The 20279-nt window shown below is 62.0% G+C and overlaps 2 protein-coding genes across 12 annotated transcripts in view; one reads left to right on the top strand and one right to left on the bottom strand.

Moving 5' to 3' along the window:
* The window catches only part of MYO18A (myosin XVIIIA), a 36543-nt gene extending 24652 nt beyond the window's left edge, over positions 1–11891 (bottom strand). For 5 of the 11 annotated variants that reach the window (XM_058854124.1, XM_058854126.1, XM_058854125.1 and 2 more), the window contains exons 1-4: positions 2917–3068; positions 2012–2077; positions 1108–1166; positions 43–732 (exon numbers count right to left, since the gene is read on the bottom strand). In XM_058854124.1, coding sequence (XP_058710107.1) covers positions 43–732; positions 1108–1166; positions 2012–2048 — 786 coding nt within the window. In that variant the 5' untranslated portion in view covers positions 2049–2077; positions 2917–3068. Of the gene's footprint in view, positions 1–42; positions 733–1107; positions 1167–2011; positions 2078–2916; positions 3072–6145; positions 7230–11817 lie in introns of those variants that run through there. The other 6 variants (XM_058854131.1, XM_058854133.1, XM_058854128.1 and 3 more) reach the window with 4 other exon arrangements.
* Positions 11892–15778: 3887 nt separating this feature from the next.
* On the top strand, positions 15779–20188 carry CRYBA1 (crystallin beta A1). The gene is given in 7 exon segments (XM_058854427.1): positions 15779–15796; positions 15798–15810; positions 16551–16615; positions 17532–17650; positions 19182–19323; positions 19718–19860; positions 19982–20188. Coding segments are annotated over 7 exon segments (648 nt in total). The 3' UTR covers positions 20130–20188.
* The last annotated feature ends 91 nt before the right edge of the window (positions 20189–20279 follow it).

The following is a 20279-nucleotide window of genomic DNA, read 5'->3' as shown; positions in this document are numbered from 1 at the left end:
CCTGCCAGGTCAGAGCATCCCCAGCTGTGCACACTCCAGTACCTTGTGCCTCTCCAGGGCCGTGGGTTTCGGAGCAGAAGCCTTTGCCAGCTCCGCTTTCCCTCCCAAAAGCTGCACTGGTGGCTCTGGTTTGGCTTCAGCGCCCGGGGACGGGGACAGCTTTGTGTCCCCACCAGCTGGCTCACGGGACTTCTCCTGCCTGTCCCCCAGCCGGAGCCGTGGCCGGTGCTCCTTGGTTTTGCCCTTTGCCATGAGGGTTTTGAGCCCCTCTGAGATCTCATCCTTGGCTTCCGGCTTGGCTGAAGGCACCGTGGTGGGGGGAGGCGGCGGGGCTGGGGGAGCTGGGACACTGCTGCGGCTTGTTTCCTCCTTCCTTGGGGGTGGCACTGGCTCAGGAGACTTGGCATCTCGGCCTGGCTCCTTGGCACTGCCAGTGTCCTCCCCTGGCAGAACTTTGCGGACCACCTTGCGCACCACCCGGACCACCTTGCGGCGGGACAGCCCCTGACCATCATCTCCCTGTGCCTCGGTGGCCGGGCCCTCCAGCCCATTCACAGCTGCCCCGTTCAGCACTGGCTCTGGGCTCTTCCCTCTCCCAGGAGGTGGCTCAGGGCTCTTCACGGGTTCAGGGCTCTTCACAGGCTCAGGTTTTGGGGGCTCAGCTTTCGCAGGCTCAGCTTTTGGGGTCTCAGCTTTCAGAGGTGCCGATGCTGCGTCCTTTGGGCTCTCTGACTGCAGCCACAATGACACACACCAGTGTGAGTGGAGCTCCAGCCTCCACTGCTCCTCGGGACGTGGTGTTGCCCAGGGCTCTGCCTGGCCATGGAGCACAGCTCCTGGCCAGACCCCAGCACTAGGGACACAGCACCCTTCCCCACCAACCTACAGCCCCACAATGGATCCCAGGGCAGGGAGCAGTGCTGACCTCCCTGCCCCACAAACCTTTCAACCCTCAGGCTGTCAGCATGGGGATAAAACTCAGTGCTCAGAGCATCACTAAGCCCATGACACTTCATGGTGTCCCCAGGCCCTGTCACAGGGGCTGTTCCCACCAAGGATGAGCCCATCCCCAACAGCTCCACCCTGCCCATGCCCTGTGACACTTACAGCCCCGTCTTCCTTCACGGGTCTTTTCACAGCTAAAGATTTATCCTCGTCCTTGACCTGAGGGTCAGACAAACAAGAGGAGCATGTTTCAGCCCACTGTGGGGCCTTGCTGCTGGAAAACCCCTGGGACCATCACTCCATGCCAGCCCAAATTTGCAGCCCACTGCAGGGACAAGGACATGTGTCCTTCCAGGCTTCCCATCAGCCAAAAAAACGGGGGTGAAGCACAGAGATGCACCCTGGTTATGGCAAACCCCAAAGGTGGGAGAGGTATGTGCTCTGCCTGCCTGGCCTGGCCCCTCTCACCACGTGCAGCCAGTGAGGGAGGTGGTTCAGAGTCCCACCACCCCTCCTGCAGGGCTCTGTCACTCTACATGCCACCCCCCCCCCGGTGTCACAGCACGTTTTAAGTGTCACCAGCTAATCTCTGCAGCAGCCGCACGTGGGACATGCCAGATCCCTGCTGACCCGGGGAAACCAGGGGCCTCTGGGGGGGTGGGCAGACAAACCCTGCCCTGAGCTGTGTCTCTGAGTGCCAGGACTCAGCTGTGACACTGCAGTGGCAGTGTGTGGTGCATCCTGTGGGCAACGCACCCCAACTGCTGCCATCACACCGCAGCTCCTGGCTGGCAGGTGGCTCTGGGGTGGCTCACACTGTGTTAGGGGCTGCACCAGACACTTGCAAAGCCGTTAGTGATGGTGTTAGTGATCACATGCATGGCTGTGTTGGTGACCCCAGCCCTGGCCAAGCTCCTGATTGCCCAGCACAGCCCCTGTCACTGCAGCACAGTGAGGCTGGGAGTGCTGCTCCAAACATGGTGCCAGCACTGGGCAAGCTGGGGGAGCTGGTCAGCAGCGTGACCCAAACATGGGGCACAGGCAAACATGCAAGAGAGACTTCCCTTCTGCTCCCAGAACGCAAACCGGGATGAGAACGCCATGGTGATGTCTCATGGAGCCGCAGCCCTGGCTGGGGAGAGAGGGAGAGGTGAGACGGACTGGGGACAGCACACAGAACGCCAAACCATGGCACAGGGTACGGGCACGTGCCCTTCCCCACCTGGGATCCGCAAGAATGGGGGTCTGAGCCCACCTGGACCTGCTCAGCATATAAACAGTGCCCACAGGAGGGGCTCTGGGGACAGACAGGTGACCAGTCTGAGACCCAGAAAAACTCACTGTGTTAAAAAAACCCCCTTAGTCAGGCTGCAGGACTGTGGCCCCGCTCCCCCAAGCAGGTCAGTCCACTGTGGTAAGCAGATGCCAGGGTGAGGGAAGGGATATTTTCTGCCCCAGCTCCCTGCTTGCCCTGACAGACTGGGTTTATTCTAAGCCTGACCCCGTGCCAGCAGCCAGGCAGCTCTGGTGGGACCCGCTGCCCTGGATGGCACCCACTCTACAACCCCAGTTGTGTCTGTGGGCACAGGGGAGCACCTGGTCACCAAAGCAACCCAGCAGTCTGGGAGTACATCCCTGAGGGTCCCTTGTCCCCCCAAAACTGGCACCATGGTGTAAAATGCCAGTGCCTAGGAGCACATACTGAGCATGAGAGCCTGGAGACAAACCCACCTGTGGGTCAGAACCCCCAAACCCTCTGCCCGCAGCACTCGCAGCTCCAAGCAGCCTGGCACTGCCACAAAGGTCTCCAGAGAGCACCGGCCACGAGGTCCCCACAACAAACAACCCCAAAGCGCCCCAGGGGTGGGGTTCAGCCTCTCAATCTCCAATCCCAGCACCAGCACAGTCTCCCACGTCCCCCTCTCGTGCTCCCCCAAGCTGTGCTGGCCACGCCGGGGGTCCCCACCTTACCGGAGGGAGCCAGGAGCAGCGTTTCCACCGGGGCGAGCGCGGCACTGCACGGGAGAGGCACTAGTGGGGCCGGCAGCAGGGACAGCAGGGACAGCTGGGCTGATAGGGCCACCCTAAAAATAGCCCAGGAATGCGAGGGCCCTGCCGGCGCAGCAGCAGCCGGAGGGAGAGCTGGGGGGGACACGCCAGCAGTGGGGCCTCGCCACCAGCACCGTCACTGCCGCCACTGCCAGAGGAAGTGATGTGGGCTCTGCTGCGGGGGGAACTGCCCGGCCTCCGTCCACCAGAGGAAACACCTCTGGGCCAAGAGCAGCTGTGGAGCTGGGGGAGCCAGGGAGGGCTCTGTGCCTCGAAGGATGGCACAATCCACACCCCGGCGTGCCAGGCAGTGCAACCCTGACACTTCTTGCTCCTCCTCTGGCTTTCCCATGAACATGAGATCCCCCCAGAATGTTCCTGGGGACAGACAGCACCCCAGCAGCCCATGGTAAAGATGTTTTCATGGCAAAGCTGCCTCTGGAAGTCCAAGGTCTCCCTGGACAGAGCAGGAGTGAGGCAGTGGACAAGGGGCCAGGGGTCGGGGGTCTCCCCGTGCAGGGGCTGCTGGTAGGAGCTGGTGGCAGGGAGCCAGGCATGCTGGTGGCATGGAGGAGCAGTGGTGGCACAGGCATGGCACACTGGGACCCCAGCTGGCAGCTGAGCACCCCTGCCCAACTGAAGAGAGACAGATGTGCCCGGAGTGAAAAAACATTCCCAGAGGAAGAAGGGGGACATCCTGCACAAGGTGGCACACCCCAATGCACGAGGGACAGGCCACACCAAACACCCTTGGTAGAGCTGGTATAACACAGCAGAGAGTGTCTGCAGTGACACCGGTGTCCCCAGGTAGGACAAGCATGCAGCCACCTCCACTGGGATGTCCAGCCCAGCTGTTTGGTGACAGCAGCATTTCTGCCTGGCCAGCATATTTCTCTCATTCCTAAGCCAGGAAATTCAGCAGGCACACACTGGCCCATGGCTGAGCCCACTGGATACAAGCCCCCTCCCAGGACCCCCCACACTGGGATACCCCAGCAGCACCAACCCCTCAGTGAGAGCAGAAAAAGAGCCAGACAAAGAAATTCCCAAGCACGGAAAAATTATAAAAGTGCCTCCAACATGATGAGAGTCCCACACTCCCAACCTGGTGGAACATGGGGAATCCAGCCACGCCATGGCACAGTGGCCTTGCACCCTGGGGACAGCAACCTGCAGGGACCTGGGTGCCTGTGGACAGTGGCACACAAGGTTGGCCAGCACAGTGGCTGGATGCCCATGGCCCTGCTGAAGCACCAGAGCAGTCAGAGGCGTTTCTGGAATATTTCTGCTGGGCCGGCGCATGCCTGGGCCCTGCCTGAGGAATTTCTCCAGTAAATAAATAAATAGGAGTGTGGAGCCGAGCCAGCCCGGCTGCCCCACACTGGGAGCAAGGCTGGGACATGGAAGGGGTCTCACCCCAGACCAAATGCTGTGACACCAGCTGGAACCCCATCACCCCACAGCACTGACAGCCCCCCAGGACACAGAGGGTGCTGCCACTGCCCAGCTGGGTCCGTGGGGACAAGGGTGACCCAGTGATGTGGTTAAATCCCCGTGGTGCACAGAAAGCCCAGCACCATCCTACTCCAGCTGGGGAGGGGCTTGCAGAGCAACAGCCCAAAATATGTCTATAATTTCCTGTTTCAAAAAGGATAATTTTTATTTAAATTAGGACCAGAAACGTTCCAGGGAGCTTAGTGGGGCCTGGGGGAGAGCTGGGCCTCCCTGTGCGCCAGCACCTTGTGTGAGGGACCCCCAACTGCAGCCAGCACCCCACTCTGTGCTTCCAGCAGAGCCACAGTGTGTCACTCTGGTGCACCAGGCAAGAGGAGGAGGCACCTGGAGGTGCCTGTGCTGCAGTGGCAACCCCACGACACAGTCACTGCCAGCCCTCTGGCCAGCTCCCACCGGCTGATGCCATCAAACCACACCATGTTCTGGCAGAAGGCTGCATGTTGCAGCCTCTCTCATGCAGCCCCAAGGGCACCGCTGTCTCCTCTTCCCCCTTGCCAGCCCAGCCCGCTGCTCCTGGAAGGCACAAGCAGCTCCTCGCTGGCTCCGTGTGTGCTGACACCCGACACACACCTGGCGCTGTGACACCGCCACAGCCGTGCCCACACAGGGTTATCCCAGCGGGGTTACACAGCCAGCAGTGCCCGGTGACGCCCGCAGGGCTCCGGGGAGGAGCTGCGGGAAAGCCACGGCTCTGCCCTGGCGCAGACTCCATCCCGCAGCGCCGGCATCTGCTCCAGGAGCACGTGGAGCCCTGCGGTCACCCTCACTCCATCCTGGCCACCATCCCGCAGGCACAGAGCCTCGCCATGCATAGGGTGGCTGTCCCCAGTGCAAGCAACCTGCTCTGCAGGCGCAGGCACCCTCCTCCCCCAAGGAAGGCTTAAAAATACACTAAACAAGTCCAGTTACTAATACCCCAAAACGTGCCATGCTGCTGCACCCCCTGCCACCATGGAGGGGGTCCAGCCCTGCAGGTTGCTGGCATCTGTGGGGCTCTGCTGGGGTGCCCGGCTGGCCAGGACGCTGGTTAGCCCATGGCAGGGTCAGCAGTGCTGGGCAGCAGGCATGAGGGATGTGGGTCACCCAGCCATTAAGTTTCTATTTATACAGCAGCAGTAGCAGCCGCGTACGCAGGGCTGCGCACGCCGCCAGCAGCGCCCGGCCCCTGGCGCACTGTGTGCCTGCCCCAGTCCCCGGGGAGGATCCCAGCGGGGGACGCCAGCGTGGGCAGTGGAGGAGGCAGTGTCCTTCTGCAAAGTAGCCTTTGGAATTTCCTGGCAGTGAGGAGCAAAGCTCCCTTCTCAGCTGGACTGTGCTCCGTCAGCAAAGAGATGGGGACAGACTTCCCGCAGGCCACGCAGAGCTGGGCTCTCCTGTGGCACCTCTGGCAGGAGGAAAACTCAACCCAACAGCACCCTGAGCTCCTTTGAGGGGCAAAACCCACCAGCAATGATTTGCAAGACCTGATGCATCGCCACTGCATCCCAACCACAGCCTCCCACTCCTCCTTGTGCATCGCTCCTGGCTGGAGCAGCCGCGGCACCCGCTGTTTCCCACGGCCCCTGCCAACCCAAACACCCCCGTGAGGACGCTGGCAGAGCCCCGGCAGTGCCCGCGGCGGGGCGGCGTTACTCACATCCCAGGCAGCACGGCGTGTCCCCTGGCCGCCCCGCAGCCAGCAGCGGCTCAGCTCACTCAGCTCCAGGATGGGCTGCACCTTCAGCTGCACCGTCTCCCCCGACTGTCGGATCATCTCCACAATCTCATCCCGGGATTTGTTCTCCACGTTCCGCCCGTTGATCTCCACCAGCCGGTCTCCCGGCACCAAGCCCAAGGCCAAGTCTTTGGTGCCGGCTCCGGGCTCGGCGAAGTGCACGACGCGCCGGTACACCTGCCCGTCGGGGCCCCGGTCCAGCATGGTGGTGCGGCGCAGGGAGAAGCCGAAATCGCCGGTGTTGCGCCTCTGCAGCTCCAGCTGCCGTGGGCTGGGGGGCTGGGGGGGCACCAGGGCGGGCAGCCGCAGCTCGGCGGGGAATCTCTTGCCGACGAGCTCCGGCACCCTGGCATGCAGGGAAGTGCTGGGAGGGGTGCAGGGCTGTCCAGGGGGAGCCCCCTGCTTGTCGAGCGGGGTCTCCAGCATGCGCACCTCCACCTGGGGAGAGGGGGCTGCCGAGTGCTCAGAGGGTGTGGAGGTCTCTGAGGTGCTCTCATCCCGGCTTTTCTGGGAGAAGGAGAAGCGTTTGACAATCACTTGAGAGTTCTGCTTGGCCAAGGAGCCAAACTTGGCTGCCCGCTGCAGCACCGAGCCCTTGAAGCTGGTATCATCGGCTTTGAGATCGTCGCTGGAGCTGGCCGTGCTCAGGTGGCCTGAGTCCAAGATGACGCTGCCCCGGTTGCTGTCAGAGTCAATATCTGTGAGGTGCAGCTCGGAACCACTGGCCACTTTAATGGGGATGGGGTTGGAGATCTCCAGGCGTGTCTTGGAGTCCCGTTTGGAGGCCCGGTTGAGGTTGAAGAAGCCCCGGCGCATGCTCATCTCCTCCAAGCTCTTGAGCTCAGCTGCTGACATTCGCTCCTTTTTCTCCTTCTTCTTCTCCTTCCGGGCCCCATCCTTCTCTTTGTCCTTCTTCATCAGGTTGAACATGGTGGGTGGGGGCTCGGGGGCACTCTTGCCCCCACGGCAGGACACTGGGCTGGGGCGCTGGTCACGGCACAGCCGCCTGTGCAGAAGGACAGACAAGAGTGCTGTCAGAGAGCAGCATGGCCAACACCCTCCCACCACCCCTCCATCCACCCCACTGGTCACCCCAGCTGCCACCCCCCAGCTCCAGCATTCCCACCCTCCCTGGGGACTGCAGCACCACAGGGCTGAGACTGCCCCAGTCAATGTGTCCTGGCCCTCGCTGGGCACCAAGCCCCAGGGGTGCAACACAGATAGCCCTATACCCTCGGGGTTGCCCCAGAAGAAGCCCAGAAGCCTGGCAGTGCCTGGCACTGGGGCTGACTGCAGGCAAGACCCTCAGCAGCTCAGGAGCCTTTTTGGAGCAGCATGGGCAGGCAGGGAAGAAAATATCCCGGTGGCTTTTGCAGCAGTTATTGCGGGCAGGGACATTCCCCACGGTAAAATCCCATATCCCATCCAGCCACCAACGTCCTGCCTGCTGTTCAAAAGCCCCTTGTTGAGGAAACAGAGGCCTTTCTGCTGCTCATCCTGGCTCTGGCCACTGCAAACCACAGGGGCTGCCGTGGGCAGTGTCCCCACCAGGGAGGAGCCGGAAACATGGCCTGGAGCGAAGGCTGCTCTAATAAACAGGAACCTGTAAAATCACATCCCTCCCAACACTGATCAGTGTCTAATTTTAGCCAGGGTGACATAGAGGCTCATGACGCTGTTGGTGACCTCCAGGAACAGTCGCTCTTTCATTCGGGCATCCCGCGCAGAGCAGGGGGAGCACCCGGCTTCCAGTGGGAAAACTACGGCTGGGCAGAAAACCCAGCTCCCTCTTGGAAAACCCCATGTGCACCCAGTGTCTGGGGACACCCAGTGCCTGCAGGCACCCACAGTCTCACCCTGCACGGGGTGCTATAGGACTCCTCTGCCCCTGAGGTACCCCCATCCCCCCCAGCCTCCACTGAGTGCCTGGGCTGCGGATAAACAACTCCAAAGTGGAACAGGCGGCTGGCAGAGCCCACGGGACGGGCTGACAGCTATATATAACAGGGCAGGAAACTGCACAGGAACTTAACCTCAGCACAAAGGACAACAGGAAAGCTCCTCACGTTTGAAGCATCTGCTTTAGAGATCTCCAACGGGTGTGGGGACAAAGTTTGGGTGGCTCTAGGGATGGGTAGCGCTGTCCACGGTGGGAGTGCAGGCTCTGCCTGGGCTGTATGGATGTGCTGTGCTGTGCCAAGCTGCACCTTGGCTCCAGCACAGCATCACTACTGCATCACCATCACTGCCTGGACCATCCCCCTGCAAGGGCACATGGTCTCCACTGCCCTTGAACACACCCAGTGGGACAAGGGAAAGCCCTTTTCCCATTGACAAAGCCATGCAGGGATGGCAGGGAACTCCCTGAACCTTGATGTCCCTCGGGGCCAGGACAGGAGCACACGTGCCCAGGAGAGGCCTGGCCACAGGGCAGATGAGGACAGAGCCCTGCAAGCCATGGCAGTGCTGGCTCTGGGTGATACCTCTGAGACAATGAGGGGAAGCAGCCTGAGGGACGAGGTCAGAGGGGCTGTCACAGCTGTGCCCACACCACCCAGTCCTGGGGCTCTGGCTGCTCTGCCCTCCCTGCAGCACCTGGGGCTTTACCCAGACCCACAGCAGGACCTGGGCAGGGCAGGGCCCCAAAACACATGAAAACAGCCCACTTCCTTTCTTCTCTGTCAGAACTGCTGTCTGCAGGGTGATCACTGACCCGAGCCAGGGGACAGCACAGCTCCTTCTCATGACCCACAGCAGGTGCTGCCACAAAGAGCACCGTGGCCATGCCATCCTGGAGACTGCTCCCCCATGCCAGGGCCTCAGCACAGACAATGGCAGGGCAGGAACCACCTGCACCTGTTCCTGTCCCTGCTGTGTGACACGTGCTACAGCTGCCTGGGCATCCCTGAAGCTCTACAAAAGGGCTGCACCCCTGGGAGCACCCAGTGCTCACCCCACGGCAGGGAGGGGGCTGCTGGGGTCCTTCCTGGGGGTCCCTTGGGAGCAGAGCCACTCGCCAGGCAGATGCTGGTTAGACCCACAGCACCGGGAGACAGGCGGCCAGCGCACTCTTTGTCCTCGGTGGTTTCTCTCCCGGCACACAGGCTGCCTCCCAGCCTTTGTACGCTCAACAAAAAGGGGGAACAGCGTTCCCAGCTGCATCGCTAATCAGGCAGCACTGGCAGCCACTGCTGCAGCCACGTGTGCCCCACTCAGGGCCACAATAGGCAGCAGTGGGGCAGGGCGACAGGACTTTTGTGGGCTGGGGAGAGGACCGCAGCATCCGCCCTCCACTGATGCCCCCAGCCCGTGTGGAATGCCATTGTGGTTTGCTGCCTTTTCCCCAAGAAGCCTCCAGCCCGATGCCGTGAGAAGGAAGTGGCTGCCGAGTGTCTCCTCGCTCCTGATTCCCACCCAACACGCCTTTCCTGACTCAGCCCGGGCTTGCTCCCCTTGGCCAGGCGTGTTTGGGGCAGTGGCATGCATGAGCCGTGACAGGGAAGGGAGAGCTGCAGGCCAGGCACGCTAGAATGCTACTCTGGGATCGCACGCTAGGATGCTGTTGTGACACCGGGCTGGAGAACGATGAGAACGTCACCTTGCAAGGGCCAGATGGCAGAAAGGGAAACGCATCTCAACACTCCCCAAGCCAAAAGTCCTCTCCGAGCCACCCAAGCAGGAGCTGGATGCAGCTTCCCCGATGTCCCCCCAGCACAGCCATGAGCCCCCACGTCCCTGCCAGGGTTCTGGGGAGTTCCAGGCAGGGAGGAAGGCGTTCACTGAAACTCCCAGCCACTCCTTCCCTCCTCGAGACGCAATCTCGTCCGACACACTCCCGCGCAGGGACCTGCACAGCAAGTTTCACGGTCGCCTGCCCTCCCTGCTCTGCTCCCTGATGCCAGCAGTAGGGCTGTGCTCTCACGTCACTTTGGCACAGGAACTGGCGGCTGTCGCCTCCTTGGGCACACTGTGTTGGGGTACCCCATGCCCTGGCTGTGCCCAGCCAGGAAGGGATGATGCCGTGCCAGGGAACAGGAGCTGCTGGCAGCGATTCCGAGCAGCCAGGCCACCTCCTACGCAGGCCAAATGAGAGCTGACCTGCGTGATGGCTCCTTGCTGGACACAAGTTTTCCACAGAACAAGGAAATTTAGGGGGTTTCCAAATCTCTCTGCAGTGCCTTCCCTTATGGACAACACTGGAATGCGTCAAGAGGAAAACAATCCCGGATCTACCTGAGTCACAGCCAGGAGATGCCACCAGGCTCTCCCCAGAACAGGATTTCAGGCCCTCTTGCTGCAGGAACCCCATGTCTTAACAACAAAGTGGACCCAGACTGGTTATGAGGGGTCACCCCAGGCCAGGAGGGTGCATGGGGTGCAAGCATTTGTGCAAGGTGCCTTGCCTCAAAGCTGGGGAATGACACAGCTCAAGAGGTCTTACAGGGTAGAGCCAGAGGTAGTGGGGCAGGATCTTAGCTGGGCTGCCAGGTGGGACGTGGTTCCAAGACCAGCTGGGGGCTCAGATGGGTTGCAGCCCCCTCAGCACAGGGTGCACACCTCACTTATCACCCTTTTCTGGCCCCAAATTCACAGCCTGATGGCCTGCCTGGCCCAGCCCATGGCAAAGGTGAAGGGCTGAGCCACAGCTCGTCAGTGGGCAAAGTCCAGGGCTGATTCAGGTGCTGTGGGAACACTCAGCCGTGGGAACACATCCTGACTGGGATGGGGCAGTGAACAGGGGTCCTCCAGTGCCAGAGTGCCAGGGCCAGCCTTGGGGTGTAGGAATACATTGCCATGTGCCCACACTTTCCTGTAATTGCCCTAAGTTTAGCTCTGGCACTCGCTGACCAGACAATTTGCATCTCACAGGCCGGCTGGAAACCACACGACTTAGGGATAGACACACTTCCCAGCCCTTGTGTGACGCTCCATATATTCCTCTCTGGGAAAATTAACAGGTGCTGGGGTGGCCCCAGCCCTGTGAGCCCCCCAGCACCCCCAGCACGGCAGCTCGCCGAGTGCCACCCACCCCTGTCACTCCAAAAAGGTGCCTCAGGTGCCAGTGGCACCAGCCCCAGCAGAGATGTGGTTAGTGGCGAGCCAGGCTAATGGCTTTGGATGCAACTCCCCGGTGGTGTGGGAAAGGCCCAGGCCAGCGGGATCTCCCTGGAAGCAGGGCTGGCCCTGGGGAATCCCGCAGCGAGCGCTGGGGTACCCAACCCGGAGCACCTGACACAGGGCATCCCGCAGGGGGGACACACAGGGACACGGCACACAGAAACACCCCCTGCGCAAGGTGACACACACATGCAAACACGAGTGACACCGGGGGCTGCGAGACGAGAGCGAGCCATGCGCACACCCGCACCCCGCAGCCGGGGGGCGGCACCGAGGGGCTCCGCACCCCCCCACCCGCCTACAGCGGTTGTGCAACGCCGCGGGGGCACGGGCACGGCGGAGCTCGGCCCGGCCCGGCCCGGCCTGCCGGGGGGGCGATGCAGCCGCGGCCCGCCCCGCGCCGGGCGGTGCGTGCCGGTGTGGCGGCCGCGGGGCGGGGGGTGGCCGGTGCCGGCGGGATGGCGGCGCGTACTCACCCAGCGGCAGCAGCGGAGCGGGGCCCGGTGGCGGCGGCGGCGGTGCCGGGCCCCGGCGGCGGCGCGGGGCGGGGCGGGGCGGGGCGGCCCCACCGGGGCGGGCACTGCCGGCTCTGCGCGCGCCGCCCGCCGCGCCGGGCGCGGCTCCGGGCAGCAGCGAACGGAGCGGGGACACGGCCCCACACACCCTGTGCAACCCCCCCACCCCGGCTGTGACCACCGTACGGAGCGGGACACACGGCCCGGGGCGCACCTGGGATCGGCCCAACCGCCCGCACGCAGCCGGGAGCGGCGGTGAGCCCGCAACCCCCGCAGACGCGCAGACGGTGTGGGCACAGCCCCCGGTGTGTCACGGTCACACACCGTGACCGTCCAGCCGGCACTTCCCGCACACACACGCACCCCGAGCCTCACACTCACGTGTTGTACGCTCGCACTGGGGGCACACGCAGACCGCAATGCACACACGCACTCCTGGGGTTCTCCTTTTGGGAAGAATCCCATTAGGAACAGGGATCCAGACAGGGAAGGCTCCAGGCTGCCGGCCGGAGCAGGGTGACTGGTGCCTGCTGGCCCCAGTGCGGGGAACACCAAACTGGCCATGGCAGAGCTGCCTGTGGAGCCATTCCGCAGCTTCTCCCTCAGCACCTGTCCCCAGCGAGAGCTGTCAGCCTGCAGGGACTGACTGACAGCACAGTGGCTGCTCTGTCCAGGAGACAGCCCACGGTTAACAATGAGCATCTCCCAGCACACCCAGCAGTGACAGCAGCACAGTCTTTGTTACACCCTTTCCACTGGTGTCCAGCTCTGGGATGTCACACACAGCAAGAATCCTGGGACAGATGGTTTCAGGATAAGCCCTGCCGTATCAGTGCTGGGACGACCTCCCTTCCTATCCGGTGTGGGAGCAACTGGGCCTAAGGAAGCTGGAGTGAGGCTTTGGGAGCAGGGACCCCAGAGAGAGGCATCCACAAGCTCTTTCCAAAAGCACTTTCCAGTTCTCTGATTGAGAAGCTCAAAGAGATGATAGGGACAGTGCCCTGTCCCAAGGTACCCCAGGGGACCCACTCCAAACCCCTGCTGCCATCCTACCATTGCTGCCTGAGCCATGTGGTCCTGGCTCTCCTACCATCAGGCTGAGCCACTTTTGGGACACATCTGTCTGGGTGTCACAAGTCCTTCTCCCTCGTGGTGGTAAAGCTGGCTGTGATTTCCAGCCTGCAGCCGCTGCCCAGGACACCATCCCACAGCAGCAGCGGAGCAGGACACATGGGGCACGGCGGAGAAAGCTGGCAGCTGAGCAAGGAGCCCCGGGCTGGGCCCTGGCCTGAGGGATGCAGTAGTGGAGGAGATGCAGCCCTTGCAGGGGCGGCAGTGAGCGCAGCCGCCTGCTTTTGTCACACTGTCCTTTGTCCCAGGCACGTGGCACCAAGTGCAGGGAGCCGCAGCCATCCAGAGAGCAGGGATGGAACTGAGTGATCTGGAAGGGCAGCAGAGCCCAACTGAGCTTTGAGGAGGGCTTTCCAGCTGCAGTGGCAAGGGGACACACTTTGTGTCTGCTCCTCTGCCCTGCTCCCTGGCACAGGCGGGTGAACAGCTGGTTACAGCCTGTGGCAGTTCCTGCTTCCTTATCACACCGGGCAGGTGGTGATGTGCTGATGCCTCTTGGAACCGCCGAGCTGTGGGACAGCACCGGGTCCCTAGTGCCACACAGCCCTGCCGCCAGCAGCCACCCGCTGGAGCCGCTCTCCTGCCACATCCCCAGAGCTAAACACCCTGTGTTTTCCAGCAAGCTGACCAGCTGTTCCTGTCCACTTGATCCTGTCTGGCTTTGCCAGAAACAGGTTGGGTTTCCCTGAGCGGCTCTCCCTGGCAGGGGGCTCCCCAGGCACCAGGAAATCCCACATCCAAGGAAACTGTCTGTGTTGCCCAGGGTTTTCTATGGAGAAGCGGGACAGAGCTCCAGTGCCAATGGCATTTTGCGTGCCCCTGGCAGACACAGATGGCTGGCCAGGGCAAGGGCCTGGAGCTGGGCTGGCAGGGGAAGCATCTGTTTTGCAGCACCGCAGGGTTCCCTAAATAGGTCACTGCGTTTTTATAGTCTCTTGGATCTAGAAAAACCAGTTGTTCCAGACAACCTGTGGACCCACCAGCATCATTGGCTCCCCAGGCACTCACCGCTGTGCCCCCAGGTCCTTGACGGGGGGACACCTGCCCCACCAGTACTGTGAGGAGGGTGAGGGGTTGGGGGCTCCACAGCAGCCTGAGCCATACTGGGGTCCTGTTATCTGCTGAGAGTGACCCATCCCCGGCCATCACCAGTGTGGGCTGTGCAGGGGGGCTTTCCCCCCACCTTGCCCCTGGCTTGGGGTGGCTGCCAGCTCCAGGCTTTGCTCTGGGGTGGTTTTCAGTGTGAGACAATTTTCCTGTTGCAAGGGGAGGCAGGTACCTGTGTGGGGTGCAGCGGGGTGTGCAGTGCCACACACCCACCGTGCACCCGCATGCGCCGATGATGTCCCAACCTGCTCGGGCTGAGCTCTCCCTCTAGTGGCACCAGGCTCCTGGCAAAGCCTCCACACTCTGGGGTGGCCGGAGCCGTGACCAGGGTATGTCCGAGGAGCTGGAGCGAGCTGGAGGGTGAGCTCCGAGCTGACCTCCCCGCTCAGCCAGGATGCCCCCAGCAGCTGCACAGGGAGAGTGCCGGGGAGGCTTTGCAGGAGCATCCCACCACCTGCCCCCCATTTTGGCATCCTTGCAGAGGGCAGCCGGTCCTGCCCTTCCCATTCCCTGACCCAGTTTTGCTGGGATGTGGTGGTACTGTCAGCTTGGGGGTGCAGCCCCACGGCTCCGTGTCACGGTGATGCCCCCAGTAATCACCCCTATCCCCATCTCGCAGCAGCCAGAGAAGGTAAAGACCCCCACAAACCGCAGCTTCCCCCGTCAGGGCAGTGCCCTGCTCGCAGCAGGGGTCCCCCAGGACCCCGCTGAGCCCCACGAGGCCCGTCTGGTCGGCTGCCACCCCGCCGCTCGTCCCCGCAGGGTCCCCCGGGCCGGGCGCCAGGCCGTGCTGCAGGCAGCGCTGACGGGGCGCTTTGTTTTGTGCGGCCGCGGCTGCCCAGCGGGGAGACAAAAGGGGCAGTCAGACGCGGGCGAGCATTGTGCTGGCAGCCATGCGCTGAGGCAGCAGCCCGAGCCGCCACGCTCGCCTCGTGACCCCCGACGGCCTGGGCTGTGCCCGCCGTGGTGCCCCAGGGCCTGCAGTGTCTGCCCCACGGGAGCCCCGCATGAGAAGGGGGCTGTGGGGCTGGTGGCTGTGGGCACCGCAGGGCTGAGGCCTCCCCAAGGCCATGGCAGGTGTCCTGAGTGTGGGGTTGCAGCGGTGGCAGCGCTGTGTGGAACGTTGTGGCTCGGCGTGGCTGTGGGGACATGGGTCTGCCAGGTGCCAGTTGTCACCTCCAGCCTTCCTCGCCTGTGATGGGAGGAGGGTGTCCACAGCAACACGGTGACAGAGAACATGCCTTGGCTGGTGAAGCGAAGTGACAGGGCCTGCTAGACACCCTGCTGAGCCCACCACCCGCAGGGTCTCACGGGGAGGTGTCCCTGCTGTCCCCACGGTGCCAACTGGCGCCAGGGCCAGGCCAGCCCCCAGGCTCACCCCGTGACAGCGCGGTGCATTGCCCCTGGAAAATGCCAGCGCGGTCAAATCGTTGAGTCATTTGTGCCCAAGATTATCTGTGCAAACAGCCACCCTGAATATTTTTTTTTTTTTATTATCAAAATTTTTTTTTTCTTTTTCCCTAAGAATGTGGCTCAGACCATGGGGATGAGCAGCTGAAATCTCCAGGGATCAGCAGGACAATGCCAGAGCAAGCATTGTGCTGACGGCTCTGCAAACGCTGGCACCGGTTCCCGGCCAGCAGTACCCTATAAAAGCTGAGCCGCTGAAGTAGGCAAACATTACATGGGCGAAGCAGCAGTAACCGCCTGAGCTAGGTGAGTCCTGGACCGATGCGCACCTCTCCCACCTCACCCATCCTCTGCCAGCTGGCTGGGCAGACACCCTTCCTCCTGCCTGGTGGCAAAAGACACCCAGAGGGACTGTCGCTGTTTCCCATGGCATAAGACAGGCTCACAAGACCCCACTGGAAGGCAGGGGGGCTGAGAGCCCCTCTATAGGAGGGGACTCCGCTCCCGGCAGCCAGCGGCACAGCACGCCGGTTGGCATCTCCCACTATTAGCTAGGGCTGTCCATGGGAGCCCACCGTGCTTCCCAAGGGACACCGGGCAGGGAGAGGGGATCGGGTGGGTCTGATGGACACTGCCAGGCACAGGGCAGCCTGTGCCCAGGGAAGCCCCCTGCTCTGGCTCAGGGGTGTTTTTCCCAGCAGTGGGATGGCCTCGGGGAAGGAGAAAGGGGGATTCGGCACTGTGCCCTGGTGGGCGCGCAGCCTCCGTGCCGTGGCAGGGAGGAGGGAAGGGGCACTGCAGTGGTGAGATGGGAGCACCCTGCTTTGGATGTGTCCCACAGCCCCTTACTGTGCCCCCTTCCCCATCCTGGGGCTGCCAGGAGGGTCTCGCTGTGACTGGTGTGGCTTGTCCCCAGCAGTGGGGCAGCTGTCCTCGAATAGGGGCCGTGGGTGGTGGGCACAGAGTCGTCCCCCAACCTTGTGGGCAGGCAGCAGGGGTGTACAGGGACATGCTGCAGTAAAAATGGCTTTTCCTTCCTTGTCCAGACACCGATCCAGTAGCAAAGATGGCTCAGACAAACCCTCTGCCTGTTCCCATGGGCCCGTGGAAGGTATGTCCTCGCATCCCCTATATTTCACCTTTCCCTGTGTGCAGGTAGGGAACAGGGAGAAGGGCAAAGCCCATCCTCCAGGGCCAGAGAAGCTGCACAGAGGGCAGCAAGGCAGGGACAGGCACAGGAAACAGGCACCCCAGTCCTCTGCCCAGAGGAATGTGCCTCCTGCCTGCTGCAATACCTCCAGGGTGTTTTCAGAAGGCTCTTCACAGCACCCTGAGCCAGCTGTGCACTGCTCTTAGCAGCCATTCCGTGAAAGACAGTTACAGAGTCCCCCCAAAAGCCACTGGCTGTTGTTGACTCTCTCCTGTCCATGCCGACAGGGTGAGCATGGGCAGTGGGCACTGTGGAACGAGACAGGGAGCAGCCGCAAGGGCTCCGGTGATAGCCCCAGGGCCACAGGTCGAGAAGGGAGCTGAGAGGGAGAGGAGAAACACGTGCACAAGTGAGGAGCATCCCGTCGAAGCCTGGAGCTGTCACGGGAGAGGAGAATTCAGCCGCAGCCCCCCGGGGAGGTGCCCCTCGCCCTTTCCCCCGTTAATCCTCTTTGCCCTAGAGCGTTCGGAGCAGAGGCCGGGAGAACCGCCAGCCACAGCCCTGCCACCCGCCCGTCCCAGAACGGCTCCGCTCCTCTCTCCGGACGGCACCGCTGCCCCGGGAGCTGATGTCCGCAGGGGTGAGCAGGAGAGCGGAGCGGGGGCCAGCCTGCGGCTCCCTCAACACCAAGGCAGGGCGTGGCGGGGCCAGCGGTGCAGGGACACGGAGGCGTGCGGGGCTGTGTCCCAGCCCAGAGGGGTGCCCGGGGCAGCCTCTGCTCTCCCTGACGGAGCCACCCTCCGTCCCCAAGAGGAGCTGAATTGCCCGGGGCCGCTGCTGGGCAGTTTCCAACTCGGCAGCTCGCTCTCTGTTCCAGATCACCGTGTACGACCAAGAAAACTTCCAGGGCAAGAGGATGGAGTTCACTTCGGCCTGTCCAAACATCATGGAATGTGGCTTCGACAATATCCGCTCCCTGAAGGTGGAATGTGGCGCGTGAGTACCCGGCTGCCTGTGGAGGGGATGCTTTCCCAGGCGGGCTGGCTGACAGAGGGGTCCCCAAAGCTGGAGTGGGACCAGTTGTCCCTGCTCTGCTTGGCTGGAGCCAAGCAGCACAGCTAAGGGAAGCCAGGCATGGGGGGATCCCATCCTGCCAGGGCAGAGCAGCCTGTCCCGGGCAGCACTGATACAGAGAGAGGGCCAGAGGACAGCAGCAATACCTTTGGCATTACCCAAAACTGCTTCCTGCAGTGTTGGACCAGTCAGATTTGGAGAAGAGTTGCCACCCAAGGATGCAGAGAGGGTCAGTGCTCAGTGAGTGGCCTGTCTTAGCCTGGTCCTCATCCTGCCTGTGTCATGAAGCACCAGCCCTAGAGAGCCACCTCTTGCCCAGGGCCAGCCCTGCTCTGCCCTGGGCTTTCCCTGCACTGCACAGATTCCCAGACCAGGGCAGAACCTTCCCGCAGCTTCTCCAGTCCTGAGAGGGGTAGGGAGCAAAGCTGGGCTTCTCCCTGTGCACGGGAATCTTCCGTGGCACCTCCCGAGCAGCTCAGGGAGGAGGAGTGTGGGGAGCGGTGCCCGCCGTGCGCATCCCGCCGGGGCGGGGAGCAGACGGGATGGATTTGTGCTGCTATCTTTAGGATGTGTAATGCTAATGGGATTACAGCAGCGTGCGTGCTCACGCTGTAATCAGCTCCCTGCTCCCGCTGACGTGTTCCTAATCAGGCTGTTCACCTTGCACAGGGCGGGTTGGCTGCAGGACATGGCATTGGGGCTCAGTTTGGGTCAGTGGCAGGAAACCCTCGACCCCCTCAGCACCCTTTGTACCCCATCAGCAGGGGATCCATGCACTGCACAGCCTGTGCCCACCACCTTCCAACCCCCAGCCCAAGCTCTGTCCCCAGCCTTCTTAAGGGGACATCCCCACGCTGGGGACAGGCAGGTGCCTGGGGACAGGCGTGGGCAACACCAGGGCTTGCAGAATGTGTCCTGCATGTTAGAGGCATCCCACTCCCCTCTCCTTGTTTGTTTTCAGCAAAGAGGGGAAGGCAGAAGGGGGAAAGGCCATAGGTCCCTGCTCTCTGCTCAGAGCCAGATGGGCTCTGCCTGCTTTGGGCATCAGGAATCCAGGTCTTTCCAGCAGGGTCAGGTTGTAATTGGGAAACAAGTAAGAAATTAGCCTTTGGGAGAGAAGGGCAGGTGGGGCATTCTGAACTGATGCTGTTCTGCATAGATAATGACAGAGCAGCCACGGAGAAGGGCCACCTGTGCAGGATGGGCCCCAGGATCTCCTCATTTCCCACTGCAGCCAGGGGTACCGTGTGGGTGCCTCCCCAGCACCAGATGCAGTTTCACACTCCCTGGTTCTCTGCCCACATCCAGCACCACTTCCTCTCCTCCCAACCTGTGGGCAGAGGCCAGACCCCAACCTCCTCCTCGCACCTACATCCTACCCCTATGCCAGCTCCCAGCAGGATGCCCCGAGCTGCTGCAGGAAGCCCTGGCAGCCCTCGCTCTGTTTTTGCAGCTGGGTGGGTTACGAGCACACCGGCTTCTGCGGGCAGCAGTTCATCCTGGAGAGGGGAGAGTACCCGCGCTGGGACGCCTGGAGCGGCAGCAACGCCTACCACATCGAGCGCCTGATGTCCTTCCGCCCCGTCTGCTCTGCTGTGAGTGTCCCACGGAGCTCTGAGCCCGTTAAAACATGCCAGGCCATGGCAGTGAGGTTAGGAAGGGAAAACACAGCTACACCAGGGGCAGGCTCAGTGCTTCCCCCCAAAACCCCAGCAGGATTTGCTCTTTCTGTCCTGTTTTTTAAAGCTTTTGAAGGAATTACTGGGAAAGCTGTACTAGACCTGAGCTAGGGGACAGCCAGCTTGACATAGTAGCTGTGGCATAGCTGGCACTTCCCAGCCACTCAGAAAACTCCAAAGATCCAGGGTCTGAACAGTTCCCTCTCCAGGAACCCTCTGAGCAATGAGTAGGGAGTGACAGCCCTGCCATTCCCACCCACGCTGGGGAGGGACCCATGACCTCCCCCTCATCCCCTGCTCTCCCCCACAGAACCACAAGGAATCCAAGATCACCGTTTTCGAGAAAGACAACTTCATCGGCCGCCAGTGGGAGATTGCTGACGACTACCCCTCGCTGCAGGCCATGGGCTGGGCCAACAACGAAGTGGGCTCCATGAAGATCCAGTGTGGAGCGTAAGTGACAGGCCAAGGACCAGGAGCAGCAGGGACAATCCTCTGCCATTACTGTGCCACCACGGTGGGAGGGGGACACCCTGTAACCCCCCCAGCTTACCTCTCTGTCCTTTTCTTCCAGCTGGGTGTGCTACCAGTATCCCGGCTACCGTGGCTACCAGTACGTCCTGGAATTTGACCACCACGGTGGAGACTACAAGCACTGGAGAGAGTGGGGTTCGCATGCCCAGACCTCCCAGATCCAATCTATCAGGCGTGTCCAGCAGTAGCTCCTCACTGCCCAGTCCATCTCTGCAAGGTTTCGAAAGCTCACCAGCTCCCTCTTGGTGCTAATACTCCCCTCCCGAAATAACCATCCCCTCTCGTTCTGCCACTGCTTATGGAACAACACTCCCAAAACGGTACCGACTGCCACAATT

This window comes from Poecile atricapillus, chromosome 21 (assembly GCF_030490865.1).
Source record: "Poecile atricapillus isolate bPoeAtr1 chromosome 21, bPoeAtr1.hap1, whole genome shotgun sequence".
In the NCBI taxonomy this organism is placed as follows: Eukaryota; Metazoa; Chordata; class Aves; order Passeriformes; family Paridae; genus Poecile; species Poecile atricapillus.
The sequence above is the reverse complement of the archived record's forward strand: the minus strand, read 5'-3'. Positions and strand labels throughout refer to the sequence as shown.